The following is a 13411-nucleotide window of genomic DNA, read 5'->3' as shown; positions in this document are numbered from 1 at the left end:
TTCCCAGCCGGCCGTGCGGCTAGGGCTAACCATCCTCTTGATTTTGCAATTTTTTTCCTCCAACTTACAGGGACTTCCCAGCCGGTCAGAAGACCGGCGGCCGGTCACCCAGCTGGGAAATCACTCTACCTCAAAAACTTTAATTTTTTTTCAAAATATTCCAGAAGCTTCCCAGCCGGTCAGAAGACCGGTGGCCGGTCACTCGGCTGGGAGTACATTCAAGCTCATTTTATTTGTTATGCCTCTTGTTCTCATCCCATCATCAATTAGCCTCAGTTTACGTGTTTTCCTTTTTCAAAGCCGACTCATCATGTCGGAAAAAAAACGCCAATTGACGGTCATACACTTGTTCTTCATCAAAAATCCCAATTCCTTCAAGATGACAACCGTCATCGATCAAAATGTCAAGTATTATCGGTCCAACCAAATTCTCATAGACTAACTAAATGCATGCTATTTACAAGTGGTGGTTCTTCAGGAACTCCACCGAACCAAATCACTTTTCCAAAAATTTCAATTTGTCTCCCTCTCGGGGAGGGGTTCCCCGAGGTAAGGTACTTTAACCGGACCCTTGTTGTCACTATCATAGTAGCGCTTGACTCGTTGACCATTGACCCTAAAGGTTCCACCTTCTTCACTCCAAAGCTCGAAAGCGCCGTAAGGAAATATTTGCATCACCTTGAAGGGCCCCGACCACCTTGATTTGAGCTTGCCCGGAAACACCTTGACCTTGGAGTTGAAAAGGAGAACAAGGGCTCCTACACTTACATCTTTCTTCATGATCTTGCCATTATTCCATTTCTTCGTTTGGTCCTTATAGATTTCGTAACTCTCATAAGTTTCTATCCTTAATTCTTCAAGCTCATTCATTTGGAGAAATCGCACTTCTCCGGCGGCATCAAAGTCAAAGTTCATCTCCTTGAGATTCCACCAAGCCTTGTGTTCTAGCTCAACGCGCAAATGACAAGCTTTCCCGTACACAAGCTTATAGGGGGTGGTACCAAGGGGTGTCTTGTAGGCGGTTCTCAATGCCCATAGCACATCCGGAAGATTTTGTGACCAATCCTTCCTGCTCTTGTTTGTGACTTTCTCCAAAACGGCCTTGATTTGGCGGTTAGAATCCTCCGCTTACCCACTAGTTTGAGGGTGGTAGGCAAGGGCGGTTTTATGCCGCACTCCATGTGATTCAGTTAGAGCTTTGAAGTACTTTTGCGGAAGTGTGATCCGCCATCACATATGACCACCCTTGGGGTCCCAAACCTTGGAAAGATCGTGCTCTTGAAAAGCTTCATCACAACTTTGCTATCATTGGTGGGAGAGGCCACCGCTTCTATCCATTTGGACACGTAGTCCACCGCTACCAAGATGTATTCATTTCCACAAGAGTTGGGAAACGGTCCCATGAAGTCGATTCCCCAACAATCAAAGAGCTCAATCTCCAATATGTTGGTGAGGGTCATTTCATTTCTTTTCCCAATGTTCCCAACCCTTTGGCATGCGTCGCACTATTTCACCAAATAGTTGATGTCTTTGCACATGGAGGCCCAATAAAATCCACCTTGGAGGATCTTGGCAATGGTTATTGAGGTTGCCAAGTGTCCCCCATAAGCGGAATTGTGAACCCGGTCAAAAATCTCCAAGCCCTCCTCTCTAGAAACCCATATTCGGAACATTCCATCCCCACACTTGCGAAACAAGTGGGGGTCATTCCAAAAGTACCGCTTGGCATCATGTCTCAATTTCCTCCTTTCCCTTGGTTCCATCTCATCCGGTATGAAACCACTCACAATGTAATTTGCAAGGTCCGCAAACCAAGGAGTTTTGGAGCTAACTTCCATGAGCCTATCATCCTTTAGCCACTCATTGATATGTCCACTCTTGTCATGAATCCCATGATCCTCAATGGTCAATTTTGATAAATGGCCGGCCACAACGTTTTCCGATCCGGCCTTATCACTAATCTCCAAATCGAATTCTTGGAGAAGTAAGACCCACCTCAAGAGTCGGGGCTTTGCATCTTTCTTCACCATTAATTGTCTAAAGGCGGTGTGATCGGAGTAAACCACCACCTTAGACCCACCTAGATATTACCGAAACTTTTCAACGGCTTGCACAATTGCCAACATCTCCTTTTCGGTCGTAGAATAGCCACATTGTGTTTGGTCAAAGGTCTTTCTTGTGTAATAACTGACATGATGCTTCTTATCAACCCCTTGCCCAAGGACCGTACCAACCGCGAAATCCGATGCATCGCACGTGATCACGAAAGGGAGGTTCCAATCCGGAGCCCGGATTATTGGAGCCGTGACCAAAGCTTCCTTCAACCTATGGAAAGCTTCAAGACAAGGTTCATCAAACACAAAAGGGGCATCTTTGAGGAGTAACGAAGTTAATGGCTTTGCTATCTTTCAAAAGTCTTTGATGAAATGCCTATAGAATCCGGCGTGGCCTAGAAAACTCCTCACTCCCTTCACATTGGAAGGAGGTGACAAGTTGTCTATGACGGCAACCTTAGCACCATCAACCTCAATACCCCTTCTAGAGACAATGAGACCGAGAAAAACCCCCTCCTCTACCATAAAATGGCATTTTTCCCAATTTAGGACAAGGTTGTGCTCCTCACATCGCTTCAACACATTAGTCAAATTCACTAAACCATGATCAAATGAGTCCCCATGGACACTAAAGTCATCCATGAAGACTTCCATACTTTTCTCAAGATAATCTGAAAAGATGGCCATCATGCACCTTTGAAAGGTGTCGGGTGCATTACACAACCCGAATGGCATTCTACGATAAGCATAGACTCCTATGGGGCAAGTGAAAGTTGTTTTTTCTTGGTCATCTGGGTGGATGGGGATTTGGAAAAACCCGGAGTAACCATCTAGAAAGCAATAATATGCATGACCCGCAAGTCTCTCGAGCATTTGGTCTATAAAGGGGATTCGAAAATGGTCTTTTAGGGTGGCGGCATTAAGTTTCCTATAGTCGATACTCATTCGCCATCCCGTCACCGGTCTAGTGGGTGGGGTGGTTCCATCTTCTTGCTCAACCATGGTCACCCCTCCCTTCTTGGGTATCACGTGAACCGGACTTACCCACTTGCTATCCGTTATTTGATAGATAATCCCGGCCTCAAGTAATTTCAAAACTTCACTTTTAACTACCTCGGCCATTTTAGGGTTTATCCTCCTAAGACCATCTACTTTGGGTTGACTCCCCTCTTCCAAGACAATTCTATGCATGCACAAACTCGGGCTTAAGTCCTTGATGTCATCTATGCTATACCCAAGTGAGCCTCTATGAGTTCTCAAGGTTTGCAAAAGTTTCATTTCTTGTGACTCACTTAGGTTAGCATTTATGATTACCGGGTAAGCCACCCCCTCACCAAGGAAAGCATACTTGAGTGAGGGAGCTAAATGTTTGAGTTGTACCTTTGGAGGGAGAAAACCCTCCACTTGCTTCAAAATCTCTTCATCCACATCATGATCTTCCTTCATAGCTTCATCATGCAAGGAGATTTGAAAAACCTCTTCCATTTTCGCTTCTTCTCGGGCTACTTCATGAACTATCTCATCAATCACCTCAATAGTGCTTAATCTTTCAACTCTTGGTCCTTTCATCAAATGTGGAAGGTTAAATTCGACATTGTTGCCCTCAATTTGGAAGGTTAGCCACCCATTCTTCACATCAATAAGCACTCCTCCGGTAGCCAAAAATGGCCTACCTAGGATGATGGGGGTATGGCTATCCTCCGGGATGTCAAGGACAACAAAATCGGCGGGGATTAAAATCTTTCCAACTTTGATGGATACGTCTTCAAGCACCCCCAAAGGGCGCTTGATAGACCTATCCGCCAATTGGAGAGTCATGGTAGTAGGAGCAAGGTTATGAATGCCAATTTTCTTTGCAACTTTTAAAGGAATGACACTCATACTTGCTCCCAAATCACAAAGAGCTCTTGATATGGGAACACCACCAACTTCACATGGGATTGAAAAGCTTCCCGGGTCACTAAGTTTAGTGGGCATTTTGTTAAGGATATGAGCACTACATGCCTCTTCCATTTCCACTATCTCTTGGTCACCCAAGACCCTCTTATTAGTCAAGATATCTTTCAAAAATTTTGAGTAAGTTGGCATGTTCAAAATCACTTCCGTAAAGGGTAGGGTGACTTCAAGTTTCTCAAGCATATCACAAAACTTGGCATACTTAATGTTTTCCCTACTCTTTACGGCTCTTGAGGGATAGGGGATATGAGACACAATTTGAGAATTGGAAGGTAGCTTTGGAGGAACCGAATTCTTTGTTACCTTTTTAGTTTGTTGTAAAGGTACTTCTTCAATTGCTTCTTCCTCATAAGGAAGGTCTTCCACATATCCATGAACATCTTTTTCCACTTGAATTCCCCCACTTGAAGACTCTTCACAAGCTTTCTTACCCTTCTTGGCTTGACTCACTCTAGCCGACTGTGTTATAGACGGGTTTTCCTTTTCACCACTCATTTCCATCCTATCCCTCTTGGGATCCCATCAACTTCTACCTCAAGATCTTTGTAGGGGTCCTCAAGCTCTACACCGCTCCTCAAAACTACCGCATGAACATGGTGGCTATTTGAGGCATCCTTGGAACTTTGTTCTTGGGCTAATAGACCACCGGGCGGCCTTTAAGGGTTAGCCATAGCATGAGAGGCCATCCTTGATTCCATTTCCTCCATATCTTTAAGGAAGGTGGCCCTTAAGTTTGCTTGTTCTTGTTGGTTTGCCTTTGCGAGATTAGCCATTTCTTGGCTATGTTGCATTTGCATGTTCTTTATCATCTTCAAAAGTTCATTTTAGGAGGGCTCACTTTGGGGTTCTTAATGAGGTTGGTTGGCTATGGGTAAAGGGAACCCATAGTCAAACCGAGGGTTGAAACCTTAGTTGTTTTGTCCCCCTTGAAAATTTCCTCTAGGACCATTGTTGTTGAAATTTGGCCCTTGCCCTTGATCTTGAAACCCTTGAGCATACCCTTGCACAAATCCTTGATTAGCTTTATTCCCTTGATAGAACCCGTGGTTGCTTTGATTACCTCCAAAATCTTGGTAACCTTGAGGTTGGTTGCCGTAGTTTTGGTTTTAATTGTTGTTTGGCCATTGGTTTTGATTTCCGGGGTTATTTCTTTGGTTGGAGTATCCTCCCCTTGGTTGAGAAAATCCGGGTGGATTATTTGGGGCTTTTGGTTGAAGATGTTGTGGGTTTTGAACATTGGTACTCTTGTAGCTAAAGTTGGGATGGTTCTTTAAACCCGGATGGTAGAAGTTAGTGTTTGGATTGTAGACATTGGGATTGTTGTAGGGGGGGGGGGGGTCTTGGTGGTCTAGTATTGTTGTTATAGCTTTGGAAAGCATTAACATCTTGGACATTTTCCTCATACCCATCATTATAGTTGTTGGCACACATGTCAAAAGTGTGGCCATTCCCCCCACAAAGCTCACAAGGTAAAACTTGAGCTACTTCTTCCATGAGTGGACCATGTGAGGTTGTGGCTTGGTGAACTTGGTTCCTTTGTAATTTCTCAAGTTGCTTGGTGAGAAAATCAAGCTTGGCATTTGTCTCGGCATTTTCATTAGAAGAGTTCTCCTTAGGGAATTTGCCATTTCTCCTAAGCATGTTTCCTCTTGAGCCATAATTTTCTTCCGAGTCTACCATTTCTTGATTAGTGCTGTGCCTTCTTCATCACCTAAATGATCAAATCTTCCTCCCGCGGAGGCATTTACCATCTGTTTAGTTCTAGGCAACAATGTTTAAAAGAAGGTTTGGGTGATGTACCACTCCGGGATTCCATGGTGGAGACAACTAGCAATAAGGTCTTGATATCGATCCCAAGCTTCACCCAAGGATTCCCCATCTTCTTGTTGGAAAGTGTGAATTTCATTACGAAGCATGGCGGTCTTGGATGATGGATAGTATTTAGCCATGAACGCCTTAGCTAAAGCGTCCCACATTGTGAATGTATCCGGAGGGTAAATATTCAACCACCGGTCCGCCTTACCCGTCAAAGAGAATGGGAACAACATCATCCTTAGAGTGTCATCAGATACCCCATTCTTCTTCATCATGAGACCTTCCTCTTGAACTTTCAGAGGTGTGCATGATCATCTTCTTCAATATGCCCCCCGAACAAATCCTTCTCGATCAACCTAACTTGGGCGGGATGCATCTCAAAGTTGTTGGGAGCCTGATGCGTGTCATTTATATGATGTTTTACACCTCATTTCACACGCATTTCAGAGCTCAATTGAGTAGTTTATGCTACTATTTCCCTTGTTTCGTGCATTTCTTCCTTTTCTTGCGATTTTGTAGGAATATGAAGATTTCAGCGGGAAATAAGCCGAATCCGTCCCTAAGTACTTAGCATTGCATTTGACATGGAGTATTGACTCGAGGAATGAGCTTGGTGCGCGTTTCAAGGCCTAAAGATAGCAAAAGCAAGGGTGCGTACGGGTTTAAGAAGCAAAGAAGTGCTTCTCGACATTTCAGCCTGATTCAGATGGCTATATCTCGAGTTATAGACCTGATAATCAAGTGATTCCAATTGGAGGTGAAAGCTTATCCTCTTAGCTTTCCAACGCCGCGTAGAACGCTTGATTTGACCAAGTAACGAAGAAATGGCAGCTGTTTTAAGATCGGTGCGCGCTGCAGGAATCGTCGAATGCTATTCTCAGACAAAGACTCTTGGTCGATCGACTGGTCCAAGTGGTCGATCGACCACCCCACGGGTTCCAGTAGCTACTGTTCGCTGCTACTTAGTCGATCGACTGATGCTTATGGTCGATCGACTGAACAACGGGTCTGACGCAAAATAAAAGATCGAGAATAAGGAAGCCCAATATATATTAGGTTTAGGAATAATGTTACGTGAGATTGCTATATAACGTAACCTGACATCAAGTTTTAGGCATTCAGTTTTTATCAGTTCTAGAAGATTAGTAATTAGGGTTCTTTAGTTTACAATTATTTCCTTCAAAGAAAGTTACTTTGGCATTCGGTTTTTGGATCTTTATTCGCTGCAATTTCATACGGTATTCTCTGTTCGAATTTTGAGTTTATTGCTTTTAATTCCTCTGTAGTAAGATTTGATAGATTAGCCTCCCGGCTTCGAATTTATCGTTTGTTGTTATTTGTTTGTTTAATTATTTAAATCATGAATTCAGTAGCTTTATGCCTTAATTTTATTGTTCATTTCGTCATAGACATGAGTAGCTAATTTCACCCTTGCTAGGATGTAGGCGAACTTAGCGTAGATGGCATACGAATAGGTGACCCTCGGATTAGCGCTTGGTCGATCGATCGAGTAGCTGGTCGATCGATCGAAGTCGGTTGGTCGATCGATCGGAGTAGCTGGTCGATCGACCGACTTCGTGTTTTGATTTGCTTCGTTTGAATCGTTAAGTGCAATATCTATCAATGAGACCTAGCGGAGACTTGTTAGATGCTTAGTTTTGACCAACCCGTAGATCGAAAGATAGGGAAGGACTTAGATTAACGATTTAAGACGGCTAGATTGCTAGATCGAAAGATAATGTAATTTAGTTTGCATTAGGAATCATTAGTCAAGAACGAGAGTTAGTATTAATGAGACTTAGGGGTTAGTAGCATAGGCCGAGAGGTAGTTACTAATTAACATGGACCGAGAGGACTTGTTTTCCCCATCACCCACGACTGTATTTCGAGACTTACCTAGACTTATGTGCCATCGTAGCTGCAGTGACCCGATCATCCTAGCTCCTTTTTACCATTAGTTTACATCTATTTTTGTTATTTGCTCGTTTATTTTTCGCATTTAGACTTAGATTCTTTCCATATCAAAACCCCCACAATTGTTACCGATAGACTGAAATAAAAGCAACTATAACTCCCCCGCCTCTCTGTGGTTCGACCCTTACTACCGCTTGCTAGTAGTAGTTCGGAATTTATAAATATTATTTTTGATACTCACTTCGACAGGTATCAAATTTTGGCGCCGTTGCCGGGGAGGCAGCGCTAGTTGTAGTTGTTTTTCATTTTAGTCCATTTTTTCGCCTCAAGGGAAGACTGAGTACCTTGAGGCAGTTCTTACCTTCTTCTTTAGTGTTGTTTATCTGCAGCACTTCAGAAAGATCCACACATGTTCCATTCTCAGGAGCAGCAGGATCCATTTTGTGGGAGATGCGGCGGAGCGGGACACACATCTGATGCATGCGGGCACCCTAAGGAGAAGATGTTTGCTTTTCATCAACTTCAGCTCGACAATTCGTATAATTTCTCTCCTACTTCACCGCATCAACCATATGAGCCTCCAAATGAAGCCCCACCACCATCCACTCCGTCACAGCAAGAGTTGAAGAACGAAGTTGCAGAGTTGACGAGTCTAGTGCAGCTGCTTATGGTGGAGGTACAGAAAAGCAATGCGGCGAATCAGGTCTTAATCGCGAAGCTGATATCTCATATTGCAACATTGGATCAAAATGCAGCTGAGATACTAAGTCAGTTTCACTCTCTGAATCAGCGTATTGAGACCGTACATGCAATGACGCTGAGGAGCGGGTCTGCTCTCGATGAACCCGAGAAAGCTGCTGAAAAAGGGAAGAAGAAAAAGGGCGAGAAAAAGACGATCAGCAGTAATCATGGTCGATCGACTGACATACCAGTCGATCGACCCATCCGCAACATACAACAGACTACTGTGTTCGTAGAAGTCAGTCGATCGACTGACATGCATGGTCGATCGACTGACGACGCTGCTGTAGGTGAGTCTTTTCGTCCTCCAATGCCAGATAACTTGAGGGATCACTTATTTCGGGGTACGGCAACTACGAATTCATTGAGGCAAGACCCGAGTACTGATGGGTTAGTCTCGGTTCCCAAGTATGACCCGATGTCGATTAATGGGTCATATCTGAGACGGTTTGAGGAAGGTTCGAGCTTCAACAAAGAGAAGGTGGTGGATTTTCAGCCTAAATCCACTGATGCCGGTATAAGAGACCTAGAGGAGAGGGCTAAGCTACTTCTGACAGCCCCATAACCCGAGAGGCTAGTACCAACGAAGGATGAGGTATATTTCGAAAAATTTAAAAATGTCATTCATGGTCTTAATGTGCAAGTACCTTTTCTTGAGTTGGTAAATCAAGTTCCCGCTTACATGAAATTCATGAAGCAGCTTTTAAATAAAAAGCGGAAACTTGATAGGGTCGAGTCTGTTAATTTAACTGAGGAATCTAGCTCTTATTTGACTCACACTCCTCCACACAAGTTAGCTGACCCGGGTAGTTTTTCAGTCCCTTGTAATATTGGTACCTTCTCAATTGAGAAGGCATTATGTGATTTAGGGGCTAGTATTAGTGTCATGCCTTTGAGTCTGGCTAGGAGATTAGGATTGACTAGATTTGCGGTCACTAATATGACAAAGTGCAAATGGTCGATCGTTCGCGGTCCAGCCCCGTAGGAGTCCTAGAGGATATTCTGTGCAAATAGGAAAATTCTTCTTCCCGATTGACTTTATTGTGTTGGACATACCCGAGGATACCCATATCCCTATCATTTTGGGTAGACCCTTTTCGCACACCGCCTTTGGTGCGATTATTGATGTTGGCTCAGGGACATTGACCTTTAAAGTAGGGAAGCAGTCCATTAGTTTTGCCCAGACTTATAGGAAGAAAGATGCTATGTGTCATGTGACTTGTAATGCGATTTCTACTCGTAAGTCTTATGTTGTCATTACTGACACTCCTACTCCCTTGCCTGTACCTATTCCTGTTATGACACCTCCGCCCCAGATTGGGAGCAAATTGGAGGAAGATTCTTTGTTTTGAGTATTGCAGAAATGGTTTGGGAAGGAAGAACCGCTAATCGCTCCAGCTGTGAAGGAGCCCATTGTTCAAAGAGGCGGTCTAGGATGTCTTAGTTATGGCACGGACGAGGAGCCAGACGAGGAGCCCAAGAAGAAGGAGCCAGTCAAGATTTCGGAGTCAGATCTTGAGTGTGAGGAGCTAGAAGATGATGGCCATGCTTGGGAAGACGCTAGAGATGACCCGTTGAGTATTCCAGGCGGAGTAGAGTGGAGTCCAGCTTCTGAGATGAGCACTGCGGAAGCTACTTCATGTAGACAGAAGCCTTGGTCGGAGATTTTCCGTAGTTTCCGTTGACCCATGCGTTTCTTAGACCCCTTTTAAGACCATTTATTGCTTTTGTTAGACTCTTTTTATTGCTTTTGTGTGCGCGAGACTTCGCATTTTGATTGGTTTGTTTAGGATTTTAATACTTTAGACTATTACTTTGGGTTTGCGCAATTTTGGGCGCGTTATTATGTGCTTTTGCAGGTTGAAGACCATATTAGCTCTCTTTATTGAGCTAATTAGACGAAATCAGAAAGTTACAGCAGTTATTCCAGTCGATCGACTGACTAGTATGGTCGATCGACTGAGCTGCGATCTCCAGGAGAGCTTCATTCTGTTCACCGGTCGATCGATCGGGTGATGTGGTCGATCGACCATGTTCGCTGCTGTACCTATTTTCGATCATTCCCCTGCTGTGTTTGATCGTTTTGCGGAATTAAGGGAGTCTTCCCTCCACTTTATTTTCCGTCTTATTTCTGATTTCTTCTGTTCTTCATTTTTGCACATAATTTTACCGTTCATAATTGTTTTCTCGTTTTACACGCGGTATCTTTTGTTTGTCTTTTCAGGTACTTATTGGTAGCACTGCTAGCTACTGAAACCTCCTAGCTCACGCTGGTTTGGGGAGGTTTCCTTTTCGCGCTTTAAAGTCTTGTAAGTTTCCGAGTCTTTATTTCATGTCATATTTATTTATTTCGCAAATTCCTGTTTCTCTTTTCTTTCATTACATGATTTTGCACAATGGGGACATTGTGCGATTTGGTTTGGGGAAGGGTTTTGCGTCGCATATCATTTGCTTGCACATTCACGTTTACATTTCAGTTTGCATTTGTTTATTTCATTTCCCTTATATATACAAAATTCAAAAAAAATTGAAAAATTTCAATTTTAGCATGTTTATTTTAGCATATAGGTCGAGTCGGAACGGTAGTATTTCTATGATGACATTGCATTTTCAGCTGTTTCTGCCTAAGCCTTGCTAATTGACATGTTATTAGTAGAATCGTATATGCATATCTACGAGTTTTCGTTAAAATTATTTGCTGAACTTGAAACTCGACTTAGAATTTTGGCAAGCTACATCATATTCTGAGGATTAGAGCTTATAACTGGTGACATTCATGACCAGTTTATCTAGGATTGTGAGTAGTTACTCCTTATGAGACATGTTACATAAATGTGCATAAATATGAACTTAATCTGCTTAATACCTGTATGCATTCGGTTTGTGGTTTGTTGACACATGTGGTAGAGGTTCCCTTTTCTCATTTTGCCCATGAAACCCCTCATAGCCAAATTTAGCCTTTTGTCCCTTAACTACATCCTATATTTAGCCTGCCTTTGTCAAGCTAGTAGTCTTAGTTTTTGGGAATATGTTTATTGCGGTTTGGTTATATGCTCTCATTGAGATGATTTTGGAAAAAGAATGAAGGAGGAAAAAGAATTGAGGAAGTTGAAAAAAAAAAAAGAAAAAAAAAAGAAAAAAAATGATTCGAAAGAAAAAAAAAAAAAAAAAAAAAAAAAAAAAAAGAGAAACAAGTTCGATACATGGTCGATCGACTGGACTCAGTGGTCGATCGACTGAAGTCCGAGAAAAGAAAAAAATCGCCTAATTCAAAGTCTTCATTTAATGGCGATTTTTGCTCCCATGCTTTATTATTATCATTTGGGGAGTTGACTTTATCATGGAGATTGTGAGATTTGTGCTTGCTATAGCACCGGGTTTATTGTTGTTGATTTTGAGTAAGGAAGAGGATGTTGTCATATGGTTTTATTTGGGTACTAGCTTGGCCGCCTATACCTCCACATTTCCATAATTGTTTTGCCCTTCTTACCCATTACCTCACATATCCATATTTACCTCGGCATGTGTCATGGTCAATTGTTTGGTTGAATGCATATGTACGGTTGTAGAGATTATTTTCATATTAGACTGCAGGCATGTTCTTATAGGTCGTAGTTAGGTGAGTGTCACTACAAAATGAATTCTTTCTATCTTATACATTATTCACCTGTGCTTATGAGTGATTTGAGCGACCCGTGAGAGTCCAATTTGATAAGTCTCTACAGTTGACGGTTCAGCAGTTTTTAACGACTCCATAACTCGTTTGCATGATTCACATTGCTAATTGATTGTTAGTTATTGCATTAAATTGGTTTAGGCTTAACAGTTTGCATTTCGCTCTGAGATTGAACTCGTTCCATTAGGTCATTAGATCGAGTCTAGTTCTTGCTTGGGGACAAGCAAGGGTTTGGTTTGGGGAAGTTTGATGCGTGTCATTTATATGATGTTTTACACCTCATTTCACACGCATTTCAGAGCTCAATTGAGTAGTTTATGCTACTATTTCCCTTGTTTCGTGCATTTCTTCCTTTTCTTGCGATTTTGTAGGAATATGAAGATTTCAGCGGGAAATAAGCCGAATCCGTCCCTAAGTATTTAGCATTGCATTTGACATGGAGTATTGACTCGAGGAATGAGCTTGGTGCGCGTTTCAAGGCCTAAAGATAGCAAAAGCAAGGGTGTGTACGAGTTTAAGAAGCAAAGAAGTGCTTCTCGACATTGCAGCCTGATTCAGATGGCTATATCTCGAGTTCTAGACCTGATAATCAAGTGATTCTAATTGGAGGTGAAAGCTTATCCTCTTAGCTTTCCAACGCCGCGTAGAACGCTTGATTTGACCAAGTAACGAAGAAATGGCAGCTGTTTTAAGATCGGTGGTGTGCGCTGCAGAATCGTCGAATGCTATTCTCAGACAAAGACTCTTGGTCGATCGACTGGTCCAAATGATCGATCGACCACCCCACGGGTTCCAGTAGCTACTGTTCGCTGCTACTTAGTCGATCGACTGATGCTTATGGTCGATCGACTGAACAACGGGTCTGACGCAAAATAAAAGATCGAGAATAAGGAAGCCCAATATATATTAGGTTTAGGAATAATGTTACGTGAGATTGCTATATAACGTAACCTGACATCAAGTTTTAGGCATTCAGTTTTTATCAGTTCTAGACGATTAGTAATTAGGGTTCTTTAGTTTACAATTATTTCCTTCAAAGAAAGTTACTTTGGCATTCGGTTTTTGGATCTTTATTATTTTGCAATTTCATACGGTATTCTCATTCAATTTTGAGTTTATTGCTTTTAATTCCTCTGTAGTAAGATTTGATAGATTAGCCTCCGGCCGAATTTATCGTTTGTTGTTATTTGTTTGTTTAATTATTTAAATCATGAATTCAGTAGCTTTATGCCTTAATTTTATTGTTCATTTCGTC

The 13411-nt window shown here is 42.4% G+C and overlaps 1 protein-coding gene and 1 non-coding gene across 2 annotated transcripts; one reads left to right on the top strand and one right to left on the bottom strand.

Moving 5' to 3' along the window:
* Positions 1 to 1505: 1505 nt before the first annotated feature.
* Positions 1506 to 2030, bottom strand: LOC141607815 (uncharacterized). The gene has a single exon (XM_074427160.1). The coding sequence runs from the start codon at positions 2028 to 2030 to the stop codon at positions 1506 to 1508; it is 525 nt and encodes a 174-aa protein (XP_074283261.1).
* A 3789-nt stretch (positions 2031 to 5819) lies between these two features.
* LOC141609744 (small nucleolar RNA R71) lies at positions 5820 to 5926 on the top strand. The gene has a single exon (XR_012527659.1). It is a non-coding gene; the product is annotated as a small nucleolar RNA R71 (small nucleolar RNA).
* Positions 5927 to 13411: the final 7485 nt, after the last annotated feature.

Source organism: Silene latifolia, chromosome 10, assembly GCF_048544455.1.
Source record: "Silene latifolia isolate original U9 population chromosome 10, ASM4854445v1, whole genome shotgun sequence".
NCBI classification, from domain to species: domain Eukaryota; kingdom Viridiplantae; phylum Streptophyta; class Magnoliopsida; order Caryophyllales; family Caryophyllaceae; genus Silene; species Silene latifolia.
This window is presented reverse-complemented; position numbering and strand designations above follow the sequence as displayed.

Excerpts from the sequence above, each read along its gene's own strand:
- LOC141607815 (XM_074427160.1), bottom strand. The coding sequence starts at position 2,030 with ATGGTGAAGAAAGATGCAAAGCCCCGACTCTTGAGGTGGGTCTTACTT.